The sequence below is a fragment of the Homarus americanus genome, unplaced genomic scaffold, assembly GCF_018991925.1.
Source record: "Homarus americanus isolate GMGI-L3 unplaced genomic scaffold, GMGI_Hamer_2.0 scaffold11022, whole genome shotgun sequence".
Classification (NCBI taxonomy): Eukaryota; Metazoa; Arthropoda; class Malacostraca; order Decapoda; family Nephropidae; genus Homarus; species Homarus americanus.
Genome location: NW_024737068.1, coordinates 18,331,376 through 18,347,874, shown reverse-complemented (window position 1 = coordinate 18,347,874; position 16,499 = coordinate 18,331,376). Strand labels below are relative to the sequence as shown.

The window sequence follows — 16,499 nt, the reverse complement described above, 5'->3', positions numbered from 1 at the left end:
CAATTAGTCCCATATATTCTGTTATTTCGTTTACGCATTTCTCGTTTTACGCGGACCTCCACTGTTCAATTGACCGCGTAAATGCAGACTATATTGTACAGTATATTGCAGTCTGTAGACTACTTAGTTTACAAAGCTTTAGAATTTTCGTGTTTGAAGAGTTAATTACATGGTACAGGTAGTAGTGGTTTCCTTCAATTCATGTCATGATGATTTTATTCATGAAATGTTTATGATATATTTCTGTTTCACTTTTATAAAAATCTGAGAACCTAGTTTTACTAACAATGTTTGCATGATACCATCTAGAATTTTGTTTGCTTATTGCCAAAATTGTGATATGAAGTAGTGTAGTTTGTATAAAGTTTGAATTATGATTACAAGGTGGCATTGCTCCAGTAATTTGAAAGTGTAACAAATTCCTTAAAATATTATTAAAGTGGATATAAGGGAATGGTAGATTCCTGATAAATCAATTATGCATTATCTTTTCAAGCCCAGACAATTTGAGAAATATGTCAGGAAAAACTATATGTGACATACTGTATTGTGAGAACCCTGCTTTAAGCTTTGTAGATTTTTTGTGCATATTATTGAATCTCAATGAGTTATTCATTTAATTATCATCTCAAGATTGTATCCCTTGTGTATTTTGGTTATGTTTCAGCAGTGTTTCTTAAGGAATTCACCAAGTAATAACTTAACCATGACTGGTGCCTAAGCCAGGTTTTAAAGGAAAGGACCAAGTCCAGTCACGAAGGAGTCCTAAACTCCTCTGTGTAATTCTTATGTTTTCTATATTCTGTACTGTACTTAACAGGTTTAGCTCTTCAGCAGGAAATTCCAAGTTCAATACATACATATTTGTTGTTTATTGTACAATAGTCTAAATGAAAGATGTCACAGTTTCCAGAAACTTTCAATCAGAAAGTGGTATCTGACAACTACCAAACTTGTTTTTATTTTTGGGGGTGGAACACATTTCTGTGAAAGAGTATGAGAAATGAATTAATAAATGATAAAGCAGTTTTTCATAGAATTATTGGAAGAACAAATCATGTAGTTAAAATTTGAGTATATTTTGAAATTAAATAATATGACATATAAGATTATTGCTCAGGGACATTCAGGAATAATTTGTGGGTTTATAATTGGACGTCAAAATGAAAAGGTATACAGTAATTGTGTTAAGCTGAAATGAATATCGAGTAAAAAATACGAATTGAAATAATATTCATACTCACCATATTTATGTCATGTCTTTAATGAATGTCAACAAATATATTCCGTATTCACTACCTCGATGGATGATGATGATGTAAGGCGGGAAACCTTCACAAGCACAAAATTTTAAGCTTTAGATAAACTATACACTGTGCCTAAATAAATGTTTCTTGGTATTTTTCCCCTAGTGATTATAAGAAAATTAATTGTCATTTATACTCTGAAGCTACAGCATTGTATTATTTAGTACCCAAGAATAAAATATAAAACATTAAAGATTCAATTAATAATAATTTTGGATTAACAAATGCCTTCCATATTGTTTAAAAATAAGGCAACTTCTAAACAAGGAAATAAGCATTTTCTTCATCTTTCAAGCATGTGATTAGGATATAGTTCTTTTAGGGTACTTTTGCTAACCATTTTGAAACTTTTTACTTGCAAAAATAAAAGGGAATGCCAGAAAAAGTTAGGTAGCGAGAAATTTGGCTCAGCAGTTCGTAAATATAACATCTTACTACAACTGCGTCCAGCCCACTGGTCAGTCACTCGTTGGGCTCCTGCGAAATTGTCAGATATTTGTTTGAATGAATCATACTGAAAACTGCGACATCACCTTGTTGGACGATTGTACATGTAAATGTGAATTAAGTTTGCATAATTCAATAACTGTATATAATTTCAGGAAATCCTGAAGCAAGTGACAGTGCTCAACCTTGATACTGGGGAGAGAATTCCCCTCAGTGATGCAGAGAATTGCCTGCCACAGGCCCTCAACCCCTTGTCTCTTCATATCATGAGATTAACTAGTGAATATGTCAGGTTTGTATCATCAAACTTTCACACCAAGAATGCTAATCACTTTAAGCAAACCCATTCTTGGCATGTGACCTTCCATTATTATGGGGGGAGGCGGGACATGAAAATAATATCTTCTATCCTTTTAATTCTTCTCTTTATGACCAAAAAATAAAGTACTGTATTGAGGCCCAGATGAGTACCACATAGACCTTTGGGATTTTCCATGGGTGAGATAAGATACCTAAAGGGTGAGGTGATTGTGAGCCATGGACAAAATTGATTTATGATAACTGAGGTCATTGCTCAAGAATGGCATTATCATGGCATAAAGAGTTATTGCTTCTTTGGGTTATATTTAATTAACTAATGAATGATTTATTTAGTATTAAGAGTGTGTAATTTAGAGGTGGATAGTAGGAGAGAGGAGGGAAGACAAAGAGGCAAGAATGGTTGGGTGAAGGATGCACTAGTCATGAGTAGGATAGACATCCAGGAAGCAGTAGTGTGCATAAGTAAACAGAAAGCATGTCAAATAATTTTTGGGGAAGGATGTGTTGCAAATGGTTGATGCTAGTTTGTGTGAAGCAACAAGGATAAACCAAACTGATGGATGGGACCTTGTTGAGGAAGGTGAGTTCTATAGCAGAAAACGACTTATTATACTGTAGCAACAAGAATGAAAGATCAGTTTAGAATGTGTGTGTTTGTCCTTTGTTATCTGGCCACCTAGCAATATACTGCAGTAGAAAAAGGCTTTCATAAAAATTAACACTTTTATATGTTACTGTATATAAATGTGCCTGTTTAGGTGAAAAATCCAATATTATAGCAATTGATGGTTCACTACAGTAAAGCGCAGATATCCACGGGAAGAACGATTACAGTGCCTGACAGGTGGCTCCAAGCAATCAGTCGCAGCAGCTCATGGTAATGCAAGGCACAAGAAGCCCCACTGCATTTGCTAACCACAAACTTGCTTAAACAAATATTCCATGTTTGTATTGTGTATGCTAGCTTGTAAGTTCTACATTTTTTTTTTTTTTTATCTCACTTTACTGGACGAGGCGTAATTTAAGCATTTGTAGTGTTTTTTTACCACCATTAATCATTTTCCTTGAGAAACACTGAAAAGGTGGAATGAAAGACAAGAGTTGGACTATGTATTACAAAGAAGATTGCTCCATATAAGCTTAAATTTAACTGTGTGTATGCAGGTATTATATACTAATGACAAAGATGATAGTAAATGTACCCAATACAGCAAATATCAAAAGGTGTAGGTAGCCTTTTATTGGTATTGAATTGTTTTATTAAGTTTGTCATGTTTAGAAAGTAAGTCTCTGTTACCTTATAATGTTGAAATTAAAATCATCTTATGTACCTTGCTTTGAACTTAAATATTTAATACTGTCTTCATACTGTCATTTGAAAACAATATTTATGGTTATACCCAATAACACATTAAAACCCAAAGTAATAAAGGAATGCAAATGATTATTTATTCTTTGAGTGAAAAAATAATTTTTTTTGTTTAAACAAATGCAGTACAGTACAGTAATCCCTCACCAATTGCAGGGGCTACTTTCTAGAGTTCCCTCATGGTTGACAAGGGCTGGGTCTTATGGGAAAGGGGGTTTGGGGAAGTGACCCATGAGAGACATAAATAAAGTTCTACAATATACAGTTCAAGGTTGAGAATAGGAGGTAGATACATTATACAGGAGGTCCCCGACTTATGAATGCCCTCCGATACGAACGATGTTAAACTTTAAATTTACAGGGTTTTATTTACCGCTTAACGTCGGGGTTACGTTCCTAAAAACGCGACGTTATACAAAACAACGTTTTCATTGTGGATTTACATGAAATATATATATATAAATATATATATATATATATATATATATATATATATATATATATATATATATATATATATATATATATATATATATATATATATATATATATATATATATATATATATATATATATATATATATATATATATATATATATATATATATATATATATATATATATACACACAGGGTATCCCATAAATTTCCATACATAGGAAAAATAAACCTTTTTATATGAAAATCCATTTTTATTTATATAATATGCTCTACATGACTACCTTTGTGTTGAAAACACTCTTCAATGCGTGTCCTCCACTGCTGAAGAACACGTTCAAGCACAGCTGGAGTTATGCTTGTAATGGCGTTGGTGATACGTTGCTTGAGATGATTTATGTTTTGTATCTTTTCCTGATACACCATGGCCTTCAAATGCCCCCAAAGGTAAAAATCAAGTGGGGTAAGGTCTGGGGATCTGGGAGGCCACTCCACAGGACCACGCCGACCAATCCAATGTTAAAAACTATATGTATGGAAACTTATGGGACACCCTGTATATATATATTGTCATGACATTTATATTTTTGAAGTATTCATGCTAAGTATTGATAAACAGTATCAAGTCTTTCATAATTACGATTCAGAATAGAATACAGTATAACAATAACGATGTTTGCAGTTAAAATTATTTTTAATATCTACCCCAGTTGAAAGTTATTCATGCTTTCATATTGAGTGTGGTTGAGTAGAACTGTTGTAAAACAGGCAGAAATGTTAGATTTTACTGTTATACAATGCTTAAAGTTATCACTAGCTATAGTCTCTCCAGTTTGTTGTTTAATTATTGAGTTTTCTTCTTGTAGCCATTGGGTCTGTTGAAGCCACGTCAATAGCCCAGTGATGTAGGACTAGTTTTTGATGTTGTGTTAAGTTATGGACAGTATTATTTGCCTCAGTAATGTATATTGTTAGTCCACAAAGAAGAGTCCTCTTGCCTGTGAGGTTACCACTTGAATGTTGGTGAAGTTGTACAGAGTAGGTTGTTAGTTGTCTTAATGTCTCAATTGTAGCAATTATTGATTTAGGTCTATACTGTAATATAAGTGAAAAAGAAAAAGGAAAAAATCTTGAGACATGCTGCCTGTCAGAGTGTATCACATGTAGAATTATGTGTTGAGCACTCACTAGAACCCCTAAATCATCCCACTAACATAATTTATCACAAACTCCTAAATTAGCTTATTAACACAGCATATCTTGAACCCCTAATTTATTTAATTAGTACATCGCATTTGTTAGTTTTGCCATGGTAGATATGAAACATGCCATCCACTTAATGAGAATTGTTTTAATTGCTGAATTTAGTACAGTATTTAAATGTTCAGTTGTCACTAATTATTGCCAGGTCTGTAGTTACAACAATGTAATGATACGTATATGATCTGTGTGGTCTGCCATTGTGTTTGCTAATATTAACCTGTCCGACAGTAACTCAAATGTTGATGGGCAAGAATCAGATGAAGAGAGTGTTGTGGATGTGAACCTCAAGAAGCTACCAGAGATAGACAGCTCAGCGGTTAAGAAGAAAACGTAAGAATGCCTTACAATGTCTGTTTTCTTTTTTAATCCTTTACTTACTGTTTAAAAACAGGTGTGTTGAAAATAATTACTTCATTAATTTATTATATTTAATGTAAAGAACACAGTTATGGTCATTTACTATTGCCTTGCTGGCAATTGCAGGGCAGGATGCTGTTTCTCTGGGTCCAAGGTAACTCGAGAATGGATTTGTGGTTTTGTACCAAACTTGATAAGCTTGATTAACATGTAACAAGGTCAAAAGATAAACTTTTGGTGCAAATCATGCCAAAATGGATCAAGTGTTGCTACTGTAACAGTTCATGCAATGATTAAAGGAAACAGTGGCATGAGACAGTTTCCAGCAGTGACTACATTAATATACAATAACACTGTCACTATTTCTATATTTACCCTGCCATCATAACAGTTCATGGCCAGGATTTGCACCCACTCAGATGATGTTTAATGTATTCTTACTAGATTCATTTAGTGGAGGTCTTATGTAGTATGATGCCAAAGAGGATCAGGCAAAGATTTGTTGAATCAAAATACAATTGTTCTTATTTTTTATCCCCTCACTGTTTAGGCGGTGGGCATACCAGTTTGCACATCCAACCCACTTAACTACATTGGTAGGATTAAGTTAAGAATATTCAGTACAGAACAATGAAAATTTTCAGCCCTCACATAACTAATGGCATCCTTTCCTAGTGACTTGTTCCTCAGTCAAGGTAGCTATAAGCAGCTGATACAGCCGAGTTATCAGTACAGTTTACTGTACTGATTTTATAGTATTTATTTATTAATTTTTGTCTCAGATCACAGCTAAAGAAATTCTTGGGACGAAAGATGGAGTCTGCAGTGAACAAAGCTCGCTCATTAGCTCATGAAGTCTCTCATAGACACCGGGAAGAGAAAGATGTATTTGAGGATGATGCACCGACACATGACACCATGCATTATGTCAAGGTATGAAGGATGAGATTAAAGGTTGTAGTAGAACAACTTAGTAATACTGTAGTGCTATTTTATTGACAAATAAACAACAAAATAGCTAGGCCCCATTGAGCATTAGAGTACTGTACAGAGCGTCCTCGCTTAATGTTGGGTTTATGTTGCTGAAAACACGACATTAAGCGAAACAATGTTAAATGGATCAATTTTCCCCATAAGAAATAGATAAAATACGGGAGTTACGTTCCTGAGCCTCCCTTTGCCCCATGAAAAAAGTTACATGTACAGAAAATCATTGCCATTTCTATATAGAACTACAGTACTAAGTTTTTATTGGTACTCACCGATGGGCGGAGGTGGTAGAGCGAATGTGTGGTGGGTAGTGGAGCGAAGGAGGAGGATGGCTGGAGCGGAGGAGGGCGGGAGAGGTGGAGGGTGGTGAGTCACTGAGACTCTGCGGCTGCCTCTTCCTCCTCCTGCTCTGACTGGGATTCCTCCGCCGCTGGTTGCTCCTCCTCTGTTGTTGTTTGCTCCTCCTCGGCTGTAGGATGTTGTGAAGAAGCTCCTTCTGCTGTCCCGCACCGAAAAAATTAATTCAGTGTTGACTGCTTGGTGCTACTCATCTTCTTCTTATAGATCTCGGTGTAGCAACCAACACTGTCCTCAATTGAACCTTTGAGCTACGTTCTCTGTTTGGGTCGTCATCTAGAAGCATTTGCATTGCTTGCAGGAACATGTTCAATGATTCTGCCAACCTCTTTGAAGTTAGCGTTCATTGAGGTTCTTCTTCATCGTCGTCGTCGTCTTCAATGGGACTGTGGTCTGTTAATTGTTGCAGATGTTCGTTGGTGAGCTCTTTTGGTTGGGATGCCTGGATGTCCTCAATATCCTCTGATTCCAGCTCATCAAAGCCTGCCTGTCTATCCCACGTCACCTCCAACAAAAACTTAATTTCAATCACTGTGGGGAGCATGAGCCATTGTGTGATGATCATTGAAGGCATATTTCAGGGCAAAATGGTTAAGTATTCACCATATTGCTTATTCTCTTAAAGTAATGAGAACAGCCTTGTACAAATATTGCAATATCAGCTGAAGTCACACAATTGTTTGTTATGCCAACATGATATCAACATTTACAGTCTATGAAAGTTATATTGGTAGGCCACTTGCACATAACTCTTTCAGGTTCTGTTACAGCTTCAGCATAGCAAAAAAAAAAAAAATTTATACAGTGCAGTACTTGCTTCACATCTACAATCATTTGCTTTATTCAGTCTCATGACTGTTGTTGTTTCTCATGTATCTGTCTCTTCCCACATGTCCATTCTTGTGCTTTGTTCCCAAAAGTAACTCAGATAATATATGATAATGTATAAAATACAGTACATACACAGGTACTTGTGAACTTCCCTGTTCCCATGGCAGATACAGAGAAACTATTTTCACAGCCAATTGGCATATTTGATTGTCTGTTTCCAGATTTTTAGTTAGCAAGTGCAAGAACTGAATAGATTATAAGAGCTAGTATTAAAAATAAAGATGATATATTGGAAAGTTTAGGAGAAAATCTCATACAATTTTAGGGTGTACCTGTACAAGATTGAATAACAACTGATTTAATCCACAGATCAAGACTGCCCACAGCCACAAAGGACCACTAGAATTTGACAATCTCATGTATGTCCAGGAAATAGCAGGTACGTAGGGTTGTACGTGGAGGGCTCTCTTATCTTCCATCAATCATAGCAGTTAAAAATGTAATACTGTATTGTAATAGTGTTTAAGTTTAATGTCAGTCTGACGGACAGATGTGATGTGTTTAAAACACCCATTACATGTAAAAGTTTTGTAACTCAAGCAATAGCAGTTTTTCACATTAATGGCTGGGTAAAGTGAATACAGTTGCCTCAGGTTATTTTGTGAAATAACAACTGAAAACATTCACAATATAAACGAACTCATACTTTCATACAAAATAAGGGGTTAAGGACCAGAGGCCCAAAAATTCACCAGACAAAACTTTAAAAGTTTATTTACTTACAAAACACATCCAAGAAATGTAGTGTTCTGTTACATCAAAAAAGAAAGAGAATGTACAAAAACAAAGAAAATAGCTTAATGCATCATAATTATTTTCCCTCTGACTGACCCTAGCAACCCACAGAATTGGCAGTAATACTGGATAACAATTATGCACATTAACCAGCAACTTGTGGAAATTTGTTTGGAAAATGTCCGAAGATTCGGACCCCATAAATCCGGATTTCGGAAGATTCGGACAAAAAATCTGGGCTTATAAGCTTCCCTAAGAAGCATTCCCAAAACAAGGTGAAGGTAGTTTTATAAAATGTGACAGACTAAACTTACCAGAATATAACTTGCATTGCTAGAATCCTTGCAAGATAGCGAATAATTTGAGCATAGACATCACTGGTACAGGTTGTACCTCTCTAGTCCGGCAACCTCGGGACCTGACCAGTGCCGGACCATGGAAATTCACCCTTTTCCTGGATAGATAGTGACTTGTGCTTATGCTTGGAAGCACTAGAACCACTTTCTCTGCATCATGGTCTCTTTGAAGACATATTGAAGGGTTAAATGTCGTATAGTAGCTTCTCAAATTTCGCGAGTTTTTAATTCTTAACGTATTTTATTGGAACACACAAAAAAAAAATAAAAAAAAAAATTTTGACGGTGGAAACTTGAATTTCGACGGGTTTGAACGGCCCGCCAACGTGCAGACGACGTGCATAATCGTGTAAACAGCGTCATTTCTCTTATGTACAAAAGATTCATTATTGTTTATTACTGAATGTCTTTTTTATTGAATTAATGTTTGTGTGCAAAATGAGCAATACAATTCATTAATAATACGTAGAATATTAAAACACACGAGGAAATGACACAGCATTGTTTTCGTTGATTACAAAACCAGTGACTGACTGGTTCTACATATAAAACTGAAGAAAATAAGACCTTGGTTGTAGCTGTAGTAAAATTAATATGGTTGTTTTAAGTAATGTTATTTAATGTTAATAAATGGAACAATAGAAGTAGCTAACGATAATGGTAAAGAAAAAAGAGAGATCGCGTATGTAAGTGCGCACACGTGAATACATATCGTCATTACTTTACATAAGAATATGAAAGCAACACTTATTTACTGTTCATATATATTTTAATTAATGTTTCTGAATTTGGTTTTATTGAATTAATGTTTGTGTGTGCAAAATTAACAATATAATTTATTAATAATACGTGGAATATTAAAACACACGATGAGATGAGATGGCTGCCGGCATTGTTTATGTTAAAGCTTACAAAATAAGTGACTCATTGGTTCTACGTATAAAACTGAAGAAAATAAGACCCTGATTGTAGCTGTAGTAAAATTAATGTAAAAAATTTAATATAGTTGTTTGAAGTTCCTGTAATGTTATTTAATGTTAATAAATGGAACAATATAGTAAGTAGCTAACCATTAATGGTAAAAAAAAAAGTGAGACTGCGCGTATGTAAGTGCGCACATGTGAAAACATATCGTCATTACTCTACATAAGAATAAGAAAGCAACACTTATTTACTGCTCATATATATTGAAGGGTTAAATGTTGTACTCTGTATAGACAAGCAGAGAGAGAGAGAGAGAGAGAGAGAGAGCAGCCGAACTGCCGGATGTAAACAAACCTTTATTTCCCGCTGCTTTGTTGTTTTTTTTTTACGGGGATTAACCCACCCGGGCATAGGTCACTGACCCACATTGGGGCCTGAGGGGCAAAAATTTAATACTCCTGTAATATTAATAATAATTCAGATAAGTAAAAAAAAAAAAGAAAGAAAAAAAGCTGCCTATCTACCTATTGGACAAACTAAAATCGTTCCGGATCACGGGAGTTTCCTGACCACAGAATGCCGGACTAGAGAGGTACAACCTGTAGTAGGTAGTATGCATCTATCAAACAGGGAGGTACTACCACCTGGGAAGATAGTGGAAGCATAATGTATTGTCTAATGGTAGAAGACCCTGCTGCCATATGGCATCACAAAAATTGTGACCAAGTCCCAGGTTGCTGGTGTGACTTTCTGCCTCATTTACACACAATTGCAGGGTCTCAATTGTTTTTCTTATTTTGACTACACAACATACATATATCATTTCTCACTCTTGATTATTTTTATGGCTCTATTATTATTATTACAGTATATATTATTTATAATTTTTATTAGTATTATTAATATTTTCTTTATTTTAATTGTTATTTATTTTTATTGATTTTTATTAATTTTATTATTATTATTATTATTGTTTTTATTATTATTATTTATAATCTATATTAGTAATATTAATATTTTCTTTATTATAATTGTTATTTATTTTTATTAATTTTATTATTATTAATACAGGTATTCTTATTTTATTATATTTTTGCCCCCCAGGCCTTGATGTGGGTCATTATAAAATGACCTGTGCCCGGGTGGGCGAATGCACATAAAACAAAACCAAAAAACAGTTTGTACAAGAGATAAAAATTTTAGTCCTTTAGTGTAGTACAGTAAAGTCTGCATTTACGCGGTCAATTGAACCCGTGGAGGTCCGCGTAAAACGAGAAACGTGTAAACGAAATAACAGAACATATGGGATTAATTGAAATAGAGACTGGGCCGACCCCCAAACTCCACTTTTTGCACCCCTCATTTTCACCCCCCCATTTGCACCAGATGACTCTCATCTCCCACACATAATATTGCCCTACAATTATTTGTACTAATTTTTATCTTAATAGTACTGTACACTTTATTCGTAAGACAAATTTTGTGGTTACTTAGGCCTACATATAACACTTTACAGTACATAACAATCATCTCGGTGAAAACAATTGTCTGCAACCAGACTTATGTCTGATTTTTAACCCAGAGAGTTTTGTTTCATATTCTTTATTGTTTACATAATAGTGTTTTAATAACCTTGTTATGCATTATAACAATAACTGATTTTCTTTAAACAGTCCAGATAAGCAATGCTATCTTCAACCCACCACCTTAGATTCTCATTTTTAGGACTGGGGTCTGCCCCAATTAGTAAAGTTTATCGTGGTTCTACTGTGATACATTATTATCTTAAGAAAAGCCCCTGAAAAGGGAAGAAATCTATTTTTGTTAACATTATTTTGATGATTTTCTTCCTTGGATGACACTAAATCTGTCCTAGATGTAAAGATTGGAGCTATCGCATCATAGCATGCAGCCATGCATATGTTCAGGATGGCATCCACACAGTCACTACTCACTGCAGAGATTATACTGTAGTTAATAAGACATAAGGTATTTTAAATATGAAGAAATTATATCTTTATGAAACTTTTTTCATTAATTAATTGTGCTATTACTAACAATAGCTAAATATTACATCAGTGACTGGCAAAATGTAGGAAAATGAAAGAAATTTAGGTACAGTACTGTATATACAAAATAAAATAGTAAAAAATTATAAAATAACTCAAGATTACTGTACTTACTGTATTTGGTTCGGCTGAGATTTTGGACAAGGAACTTGGTCTGTTATTTTAGCTCGAGTAACATAATTAACCTTGTATCCAGGAATTTTTTTTCTTCTTATTTGACTGATATAACAGCTAACTTTAAGGTGTAAGGACATAACAGCTAACTTTAAGGTGAATGGACATAACAGCTAACTTTAAGGTGTGTAGACATAACAGCTAATTTTATGGTGTGTGGACATAACAGCTACCCAGTAACTTTAATGTGTGTGATTGGTTAATTGCATTTTTATTGTGTTAACCTAAGTTGTTGATGATGGTGAATACAGTACCTAGATTAATTTAGGTTGATGGTGGTGAATACAATACCTAGGTTAAAATTGATGAAAGCACTGGCATGCTAATGGGCACTATGTACAATGAAGTTGCGATGATTCGTGTGTTTGGTACCAGAAGACATCATAAATTATCAAGTCACAAATTATTGTTAAATTGATGTAAATGAAAATACTGGTAATTAGTTAGGTTCCAGAGTAAAAAATTAAAATAAATTGTTCCAATACCGCTTTAATAAATAATAAATATCATACATAATACATAAAAAATACAATTACACATATATATTTTACAAAAAGTAGTTCTATACGGTATTACACAAACATCTCCTTCCCTTCTCATAATTATCCATGTGAATATACATGGCTTAGTGGAGAGATACCTATGCCTCTGTACAACTGTTGTTATAGTCCTGTGACTCTAAAGAACAAATACTGTCAGCAGAATGTCAACAGTGTACCTGAAATAGAAGTTGAAGTAATCAATAAATGGGACCTGATGAAATATATTAAATGATACAATAATAGTACTTGTACTGGTAATATGAATGTTATAAACCTATACTTGAGTGACCTAGATGTTACTTCACTGGTTTATATTTGTAAAATTATATGCCATATTTCATTTCAATGCCTGAAGTATTTTATGAAGATAATTGTAGCCAGAATTTATGCTTGATTTATTCTTATTTCAGGAGAACACACAGGACCAATTTGGTGCATGAAGTTTAGTGGTTGTGGCCGCTTATTGGCTACTGCTGGACAAGACCATGTATTGCGGGTTTGGGTCCTCAAACAGGCCTTCAACTACTTTCTTGATATACGCACAAAATGTAATGCTGATATCAAGGTTAGATCTCGTATAAAGTACCTGGTGGTTATTTGTCGTGATATACTGTAAGCTTGCCTCCAGATCCATATTTTTTGTAGTAGAATTTCCGAACTAAACCTGCCATAGGTATATTACTCAACCCTTATATCAAAACAAGTATTTTACAGTAGCATTTCTTTACTTTACATGAGTTCACTCAATGTTTGTTTTTCTTTAGGTATCACCGACACCATCTCAAGAATCACTTATGTCCCAGCACTCGGGACAATCAGGAGAAGACCCTGGCTCCTTGGACCCAAATGATGATGGCAGTGCACCTTTCATGCCCAAGCCATTCTGTGTTTACACTGGACACTCAGCAGACATGCTTGATATATCTTGGTCTAAGGTTAGATGTTTAATATAGACAAACCATGTTCTTCATAAATATTTTAATATAAACTTTTTCTAACATTTATTGTATTTTACAGCTTATAAGTCACATACTTTTTTTCTTAAAAATGGCTAAAAAATAATCAGCCTGCATCCTATATGTGCAGTTGAATTTCCCATAGGCAAATGAATCCCCCAGTTACTGTCTCCAGTAGACTAATTTCTGCCTAGCTCAACCCCAGAATAAAAAATTCAGGTTGTTATTGCTTACTAAAACACATAATTATTAGTTTTAATTAATAAATTTTTTTTTGTAAATATAAAAACTGGATTTATGATTACTGTACTGTACTAATGATGATAACCAAGACGATTAGTATCCATACAACAGGCACCCAACTTGTCAGAGCTAAGCAGTAACCAGTTCTGAATTCTTACAATTATAACTTTCTATTAATGCCATATCTGCAAAATTTATCTTTAAATCTACAAATACCTGATACAAATGAAGATTTACAGATAACTTTCTTTTCACATTTGCATCACTTAAGAGGGGAGTTTGCTTTAAGGTGTAGGTGCTTTTAATTTTGGCCAATTGTTATGATGTTTCTGTCATCAATCAAGGATCATATATACATCAATTCAAGCCCTATAACTCCCTTCTACCCTTAACAAAATTTTCAACTTTTTACACCCTTTCTAAATTTTCAAGGTACAATAGACTCGCATCTTGCGCGTATTTTTCTTATGCGATTTCAACTACAATATACGCGGATTACCCCGGGGGTTAGGTTACAATTTCCAACAAAAATTTTTCAAAATGGGTCAGAAGCGCGCCAGAAGCTAGTCCGCCAAAGCTCTACCCCCACCATCCCACCTCATCAGTTGCCACGTGGGTATTGTCGGAGTAACATCTGCCTCTCGTGTGTGTCAATTTAGTGCGCTTAAACCTCTCTCATACTCGTTCATAATGCCCAGACACAAGCCAACCTTTCTTCATTTATTTTTTCTCATTTACATGCACACACTGTCCTAAGGGCAAAGCTGTACTGTACATGTACTCAAATGTACTAAATAATTACTAAAATTTTTATGTTTAGTGCAAACTATAGCATGTTTATATTCAAATTAATCACTATCTTACAAGAATCTCAGCAATGTAAGTTTTATTCTCCCAGGTCAGTTCAGTGACATTTTATAAGAGAAAAACTTAGTCACTCTAAAGGACAGATAAATAAATACCACTAGACCTTTGGTGCCAACTGTCACAATACATAACCTCACCGCCCCCAACCCCCCCTCCCTCTCCCCCATCTTCCCAGCAAGTTTTAGTGTATATGTACATATACAGGGGGGGGGGGCGTATATAGTGATTTAAGGGCGATTTAGGGGATTTTGAGGAGTGTTTCTGACTTTACACATCTTTGGAAGTTGTAGTTATGTTGAAGAAAGGTTCTTCCTGTGCTGAGTTTCTGTTGTGCAGTTGGCTCCAATCCTGTGTTTACCACTTAGCATTGTCAATTCTCTCTCTCTCTCTCCCTGAGATGTGAACCTTGAACTCTGAAGTGTCTATCTCTGGGGGTAGATGGGGTACTGGGGGTGAGAAGGGCAAAATAACGCTTTAACAATATTGACCAGGTTTCCTCAGCCGAGTGTAATCCTCTTGCGCTAACCAGATGAAAATAATAAAGTTACAATAAAAAGGAGGCATTTATGAGCAAATTTATTATGGATATATTTGAATCTATATCTTGTAGAAGAAGCAAAGTTTTGTTTAACCCTTTGGCTATGAGATGGAACTTCCCCAGCTGAATAAAATCGTCTGACGGTAACCAGAATAAAATAGCTAAGAAGACACCATAGTGAAGGGCTTAATTAGCAATCAAAATAATCAGGAAGTGGGAACCATATATTTATTGTAAAACAATTTTGATAGAAAGACACCTATCCCGACACACTCCTACCCTCAGCCTACGGCTCACTGAAGAATGTTTCGAATTCACACTTCAGAGTTTGGAGTTCACAGCTCATTGAGAGAGGATTGGCAATGCTAAGTGGTAAATGCAGGATTGAAGCTAACTGTACATCAGTATTTATGTATAGTTCTTAATGGTTATGTGCAATTACATTAACTTTTTCTCACTTTTAACAGGTAAAAATTTTTTTTTATGTCTGCACATGAAAATAAATAAATAAATAAATAAATAAATATATATATATATATATATATATATATATATATATATATATATATATATATATATATATATATATATATATATATATATATATATATATATATATATATATATATATATATATATATATATATATATATATATATATATATATATAATTTTTTTTTTCAGAATTACTTCTTATTAACATCATCTATGGACAAAACAGTACGTCTTTGGCACATTAGTCGCAAGGAATGCCTGTGTATATTCCAGCACATGGACTTTGTCACTGCTATTGCTTTCCATCCAAAGGTAAGAGTGCTGTTGTTTTCCTGTGTTAGTGAAAATCTTACTCATTTCATTGTGGAAGTAAATCAGATTATACTTTCAAAAAGATAGGTCATTGGTTGGATTTTATTTCTCATAGAATCCTGTGGTTGTTGTTGTTGACCCTACTTAAGTATAAACTGCCTTTCACTTGCAGAAGTTTTCATGAAAATCATGTTAAAGGTTTGTCTGTGTTGGCTAAATGTCAAGCATGTAGTGAGAAGATGAGTTGCTGTGTGTGATGTAGTATTGCAGTGTGGGCAGATGGATGTGTTATGGATGTGTTGATATTGATTGGTACAGGGAAGAGTGGTGACCAAAACGACAGTAGTGTAATGTGCTTCATTTCTCATGGAAGTAGTTTCTGAGGTTGTGGATTTGGAGGTGTGTTCAGTATGTTGGTTGTTTGAAGTCTTCAGATGGATAAGATCGCTAAGTTGTTGCATTTGTTTGTGTCTGTAGGTGGGATATGTTTCAGTGTAGTTATAGTGTTGTCCTGTATCCATTGACATAAACTTCAAATTTGTCTGCAAT

At 34.5% G+C, this 16,499-nt stretch overlaps 1 protein-coding gene across 5 annotated transcripts in view; it reads left to right on the top strand.

The window, feature by feature from the left end:
• The window catches only part of LOC121873040 (WD repeat-containing protein 44-like), a 79,155-nt gene that overhangs the window by 46,923 nt on the left and 15,733 nt on the right, over positions 1-16,499 (top strand). For 3 of the 5 annotated variants that reach the window (XM_042376349.1, XM_042376350.1, XM_042376348.1), the window contains 8 exons: positions 1,910-2,046; positions 2,875-2,952; positions 5,373-5,474; positions 6,284-6,434; positions 8,049-8,118; positions 12,950-13,104; positions 13,304-13,474; positions 15,828-15,950. In XM_042376349.1, the coding sequence (XP_042232283.1) occupies positions 1,910-2,046; positions 2,875-2,952; positions 5,373-5,474; positions 6,284-6,434; positions 8,049-8,118; positions 12,950-13,104; positions 13,304-13,474; positions 15,828-15,950 (987 nt within the window). The remainder of the gene's footprint in view (positions 1-1,909; positions 2,047-2,874; positions 2,953-5,372; positions 5,475-6,283; positions 6,435-8,048; positions 8,119-12,949; positions 13,105-13,303; positions 13,475-15,827; positions 15,951-16,499) is intronic. The other 2 variants (XM_042376352.1, XM_042376351.1) reach the window with 1 other exon arrangement.